This window comes from Dufourea novaeangliae, unplaced genomic scaffold (genome assembly GCF_001272555.1).
Source record: "Dufourea novaeangliae isolate 0120121106 unplaced genomic scaffold, ASM127255v1 scaffold55, whole genome shotgun sequence".
Classification (NCBI taxonomy): Eukaryota; Metazoa; Arthropoda; class Insecta; order Hymenoptera; family Halictidae; genus Dufourea; species Dufourea novaeangliae.
In genome coordinates this window covers 1,471,340-1,477,768 of record NW_015373934.1, presented here as the reverse complement: position 1 = coordinate 1,477,768, position 6,429 = coordinate 1,471,340, and the positions used below count along the sequence as shown (strand labels likewise).

Genomic DNA, 6,429 nt, shown 5'->3' with positions numbered 1-6,429 from the left:
TATATAACGTTTAATTTAGCCTTCAATTAGAGGAGACTGAAAGACATAATCAGTCAGAAAAAAGGTAGTTAACGTTAGGTGCGTGTTCATAAAATCGTGACACAAAAAAAATTGGATTACCTCCTAGGATAAACTATTATCCCTTAACCTTTTTTTCTTTTTTCTATAATTCAATGTGTTCGATAAATCTATTCACGATTTCCCCAGTTTCATTTTAAACCAATATTTGACTGACCAGAACTGTGCAAACGGTTAGACGCAGAAGGAATCACTTTTGTTCGAAATTCTTTTTCAGTTATATCTAAATTATAGATTTAAAACAATGCAATGTTATGAGCACACAACTTTTAATTTCCCGAATATCGTAAACTTTATATTCGTACATTAAATTTGTGCTTTAATTATAACTATTGCATCGTTCATTCATCCATTTTCTCTTTTTTTTAATAAATTACTTTACACTTCTTAGCCAGCTTATTACAGAGGCTCATTTAAGCTAAAAAATATTAAGACGAGTATAATAAATGTTTGGTGTACAGCTTTTGTGAAATCGTATTGTATAGAAGTTCCTTTTTTCCCTTTTTTGTTTCTAAAACGAAATCTGCTCTTCCCTAATTCAACGTGTATTTTAGTGAGCGCGTTATTCACAGTACATGAGAAATGTAATATACAGTAGCTGATACAGGTAGTTCTATGCAGAAGCTGCGATGTAACAGATAGTTTTTTTGATTCATTTCTTTGCTCTGATATTAATCATGGATCTGTTTTACAATTGCTTTATCCTTTTGATAAATGTCTCTTACGACAGTACCATTTTTTCCTCGGAATGATACTTAAACACAAAGAATGCAGCACTGAATAATCATTAGAGGTTAATCGTCTAAGTCGTTAACATGAAGAACTTCTCTTTGATTTAGTCCAGCAGCCAACAAAGTTGAGATTTCTCTGCACGGGTACAGAATTCTTTTTGGATAACTTGTAGTTATTTCGAAACAGTTTGGTGAATCGGGTTGACTAAAGATCCAGTGATATACATCCTAGAGAAAAGTGAATCGAAGTGATATCGAATAGTGAATATATTTATGTAAATTTATACGTCGTGCACTATGAAGATTACACTAGAGTATTAAAAAAAATCATTTGTTACCTCTATTGTATCAGACATGAGGAACCGTCTTTTCATTGTTCTCTCCCCGAGCTTAATTAGAAGATGACATGCATTAGGATTATTAGATTCTGGTTCCGAGGGTACTTTGTGAATAGTGAGTTCTTTCTCGCGACGAACACGTTGGATTTCCAATTCTTGTGCATTTAATTGTTCTTTTTCTTTAGCTTCTTGCTCCTCCCGAGCTCTTCGTTCTTCCTCCCTTTTCCGATCCTTCTCTTGATCCGCGCGTAACGATTCCTCGTAGGCTTGGTCTTGTTGCTGGCGCAATGATTGCGCAGCGCTACGTTCTGCTCTGTAGTTACGGGATAATGAATATTTGGAAAATAAATTTTAGAAAATTGAAATATTCGTACTTTTCCTTTTACCTGTCTTGGCGCGCTTGTATTAAGTTAATTTCGTTGTGATCTATAATTGCTTGCAGACGAGATATAACATCTGAAGGAGATGGTGTACCTTCCATTCTATAATTTATGGAATTATAATTTTTGTTAATTATTATTCTTGTAAACAAGTCGAAAGTACAGAAACATGTATGAGTTATTGTTTACATACCGGCCAACTATTGTCATTCTGTTATCTTTTAAAACAATAATAGCCAGGAAAGGATAAGAACCAGGTCTGAGGGCTTCAGCCACTTTGTAGCCTTCTCCAGATTGTACATTACATGCCCAAAACAAAGTACGGATGTTTATGAATCGAATTACTTCTGGATTATTTAAGGTATTCCTGTACATGAAGGATTAGTATTATCTATCTTCATAGAAAATTCATGGAACATTATATGACAAATTACCTGCACCATTGATCAATGTCTTGAGCTTCATCTTTATGAAGGTAGACCAATAAAAATCTTAATTCTTGTTTTGCATCAGAAAGAGCTTGGCTGTATGACCCTTGATAAAAAACAGGATGACTGCTACCATAATGTTCTTCATAGGATCTAATGAAGTTAATTACATCTTCCACTGGGTCGGAGGACACTTGAAATACAATTGTTCTTTCAGTGTTTTTTATAAACTTTTAAAGCTTTCTAAATAGCGTGTAACTATTATACAGATAAAACTTACCAGGTCCAGCATTCCCTCTAAATATTGAGAGGACTAGCTGCAGGATACTGATTACTCTTTCATAACACAAGGAAAAGATATACCATAAGTAACTACCACTGCCACTGGAACTTCCAGAATAATGGAAATATATTCTCGAACTGCTATCATCAACAACTTGTGGTGGCCTTGATCGTGAATCTTGTGCATACATTGACGGCCTTCCTTCGTACAAATTTAACTGTTCCTAAACATACAGAAAAGTATAAAGTCAATTCAATCATACATATACTTACAGAATATAATGCACAGTGATTGTTAAGGAGTCTTTATGAATCCCTGAGATATTATTGATACCCGTGTTGCACAATTGACCTATATACACAACCATAGTTTTCTGGGATGTTTGCATTGAAAATTTCTAGCACAGGATTGTAAAAGGCCTAGTCGTAGGTGATACAGTTACAAAAGTTTACCTGTACAGCAACCTCCAGGTTCCAGTTATGCCTTTGTAAGACATCTCTGCAGATTGACAGGTCTTCGATGCCAGTCAAATCCTGAAATCATTCGAATAATATGGCTCAATCATGTCATAGAAAGACTGAATGCATAATAACAAAAGACATAGCATGTGAAGTGAACAAGTCACCTGGAACTGGAGGATCTTCTCAGTCTGATCGCCACTGAGTTCGTTCAACGCGAAATCTGCCATGACAATACGCGTGTAGCGCAGGGGTAGGAAACTCCAATGTTAGGTGGTGGGATAGTGTTTTAAACGTCCTCTGGAATATGAAACCTTAATCGGAACTATAATACAATATGGCGGCCAAACACCGCAAAATTTGAATGCATGTACACCGTGTGTGTAAAGTAAAAGGTATAGCTATTGATGCTAACAAAAATTTATGTAACAAATAATGATGGTATGAGAAAAGTGTCAATGTCATACTTTCATCTTCAAAGTAACGTTATAATAATTAAATTAAATACTATCAATATTTTTTATATACATTTTTGTTAACATCAATAGCTATACCTTTTACCCACTTTATATAATTACAATTGACATTGTAAAAATATGAGTAGTGGGAGGTTCACTAATTGACACATATATCACATAATATAAGTTAAAATATATTCTAACATGTCCTTTTGTACAAAACTATATCTTAATAATAGTTATATTTACATATTTACACTTACATATACCTGGAGCTCAGAGCCAGAGTGTATTAAGTCCACTTTTAAAAAAAAATGACATTTTACATGTTTCCTATTTCAAATATTTTACTCTTTCCAATGGAAAAAATGATTTTGTTCTAAGTCGTCTAGTTTTTAATATACATAGGTATATAATAGTCTATAAATGATAGTAAGTTGATATTTTTAAAACAGTGTAAAGTCCATCACATAGGGGAATTAATGCAAAGTTTCACCATTTCTACATGTAGAGACTTGTCTTAAATAATTCAAAGGTAGCAATTGTTTCTTGCTGAATTCTTACCAAACAGTTCCAATTTGCTCTCCCCTAAAGTTTGAAAAGTGTGACTTAATACACTGTGGCTCTGGGGTCCAGATATACATATTTACATTTATCTATTTACATTCTATCATCCATTTCTTATATGCAATTTTTTTTGTATTGTTTGGCAGCTTGTTTTGGCAAGTATGCTACAGCTGACACACTGGAATCTGGTCCTTTTAATAATCACCTGAAGTATAAACACTTCAAACTGCACAGTCATGATTGCACCTTATACATCGCATACCTATCATTAACGATGATTTTATTGCAAACCATCATCCAAAGAAGAGGAATATGAAGTATAACAATAATGTTTCGCGTTCAATATATTCCACCTTGTTTTAGAAATATGGTATAGTATAATTAGAAACATACTTCACGGAATATTTGCATGGTAATACCTTCCTTTGATTTGTCGCAATTTAGCGTTATAAACAATTTCGGCATTATTTCTTTACGTATTATATAAATATCGACTTTTCGTTACAAAATGAATTTTTGTATTTCATGCATTCGTTTCGAAGTTACGATCATTGGAAGTCAACAAGTTGTAATTCGTCTTTCGGTGCACCGGCAACTTCATCTACATTTTTTACAACTTTCCCATCACATTTACTATAAATAATTACACATTCATAATACCTTGAGATCTATAGAATGATGCCTTACTAAAATTTTAGGTGCCTAAGTGGTTAATAAATTTCGGCCCCTGACGGTCAGAGTCTGACCATCCTCCTTTACACCAAAAACTGACATATTTAACAGCGGTTAACAGCAATACTTCAACAATACTTAACCTCAACTTTCTCAATAATTAAACTTAACGCTAGGCAGCGCGACGTGACCGTACATGCGCACCACAGCATCTAAATGCGCATGCAACATATAGCCAATCATCAGCGCCGTTCAAATATCAAACTCGTCTTTTTCCGCTTTCAAACACTATCCCGGAAGTGCCTCCAGGTGTGGCGGCACAGGCGGTACTACTTCCCTACATTCGCCACTAGAGGTCTACCGAGTTGACACCTCACCTGAATCCTTCCTCGTTTGAATATTATACGCAATTATACGTCATTATACGTCCTTACCCGATCATCGAATATCCCCGTATCTAAGGCAGGGTCTGCTAGGAAACTGACGAAACGCTTCCTCTCCTTTCCAGCACATCCGCCAAACGCGGATCAAATAAACGTCTAAATATATGGAAATTGTTCGACGATCGTTCGAATCACACAGATCCACAGCACGACACTGATGCATCAGCTGATAAGAAAGTCATGCACTCGAGCGAAATTACGTTGATGAGCTAGTATTTCGAGTCGTGCTACCAGAAAACGATTAACCTCGATCATCCGCAGACTCCGACTTACGGGCGTTCCTGCTTCATCATCGCGGCACGTTTCGTCTGCTCGCTGTGCTCTATGCTTGGTGTTTTGGTGTCATATCTTTCTTTTTAACGATAATTTACGATTTCAAGGTTCTATTTTAAGTGACGTCACTGCATGCATTGGCGAAACGACAGTCAACAGTTTCTATTTACATACGTATCCCGATTGGTAGGACGTTATTGCGGTTAGCAACCGACAATAATAAAAAGAAATTAATTCCGGAAAATTTACACGATTATACTTTTACCCGTGAACCATTTTCAAACAGAATTTCGTTTGACACAAGCTCACGGAGAAATCGAATTAATTTTAGACTTTGTCAAGCACATTCGAGTCACTAGGGTGACCAATGAAAAGTTAACAATCTTCAGGGAGCCTATAATTTACTTCCGATCTGTCATTGGTTGTAATATGGTGTGTTGAGAATCGCTATTTTCTATACTGGGTGTTCTGAAATGTCCTGGGTAAGATGAATTTTGAATATATGTATTTATTATAGGATTTCTGTATGAATCAGGTTGTATTCTATATAAGGGTTTATAAGTTTTTATATAGTATTTCTTCTGTTTAGATTTGAGTTGTATGTAATGAAGGAACGGACCAATTTTTATGACAATACTAGATGATTTAAGCCTAAGTAAAGTTCAGCCGCTGTAAATATTGATTTGTGGATCTCCGGTAATTTATAGTAAATATGACGTCGGATGACGCTAGAGGGACTGATATTACAGTTGAAATTCATCAAACATTACTTTCCATTAATCGATTAACGTTGAAAATGTAAAATTGTTTTTTTTTTTAAATAATTATATTAGTTATTAATTTCTAAATATCATTAATATGTGACTGTTTTGTTTCCAGAAAGAATGAACTAGGAGTAATTAATGAACTCATAAAAGAGAATGGTCAGCTCAGTGCAGCAGTAACCAACGCAAATGAAACACTGACTGCTGCGGCTGAAGGTATGGGAATAAATGTTGAAGATGTTCTTCACAACAATGAGGAAGAAAACGAATTTCAGGTCGATTTGAAGAGTTGTCTGTCTTCTGCTGAATTTCAAAAGAAGATAACAGCATGTTTAAACAATATGTAATTTTAGTTTCTGTTCTTAAATACTTTGTACATGTTCGTATATTTATACAAAAAAGCCTTACACCTTAATGAAAAAAAGTGATTTTAATGTAATTAAACTGTAGACGTTTATGCAAATTCATATGTTTATAACTTCAATTTTGAAAAAGTAAAATAAAATCTTCATTATTGTATTCTTCATATTTACAGTTAAATGCATCAAATCTGCAG

The 6,429-nt window shown here is 34.5% G+C and overlaps 2 protein-coding genes across 3 annotated transcripts; one reads left to right on the top strand and one right to left on the bottom strand.

Moving 5' to 3' along the window:
* Positions 1–872: 872 nt before the first annotated feature.
* LOC107195215 (FAS-associated factor 2) lies at positions 873–4,634 on the bottom strand. Of its 2 annotated transcripts, none has more exons than XM_015585018.1 (9): positions 4,382–4,634; positions 2,864–3,021; positions 2,691–2,771; positions 2,236–2,461; positions 1,962–2,148; positions 1,721–1,894; positions 1,534–1,629; positions 1,148–1,460; positions 873–1,037 (listed from the first exon to the last, which is right to left on the bottom strand). In XM_015585018.1, exons 2-9 carry the CDS (start codon positions 2,924–2,926, stop codon positions 873–875), a joined length of 1,305 nt encoding a protein of 434 aa, XP_015440504.1. In that variant the 5' UTR covers positions 2,927–3,021; positions 4,382–4,634. The 2 variants fall into 2 exon arrangements, with proteins under 2 accessions (XP_015440504.1, XP_015440503.1); XM_015585017.1 differs by having other exon boundaries at positions 2,864–2,996.
* Positions 4,635–5,419: 785 nt separating this feature from the next.
* Positions 5,420–6,220, top strand: LOC107195241. The gene is made up of 3 exons (XM_015585043.1): positions 5,420–5,591; positions 5,699–5,907; positions 5,989–6,220. Exons 2-3 carry the CDS (start codon positions 5,822–5,824, stop codon positions 6,218–6,220), a joined length of 318 nt encoding a protein of 105 aa, XP_015440529.1. The 5' UTR covers positions 5,420–5,591; positions 5,699–5,821.
* Positions 6,221–6,429: the final 209 nt, after the last annotated feature.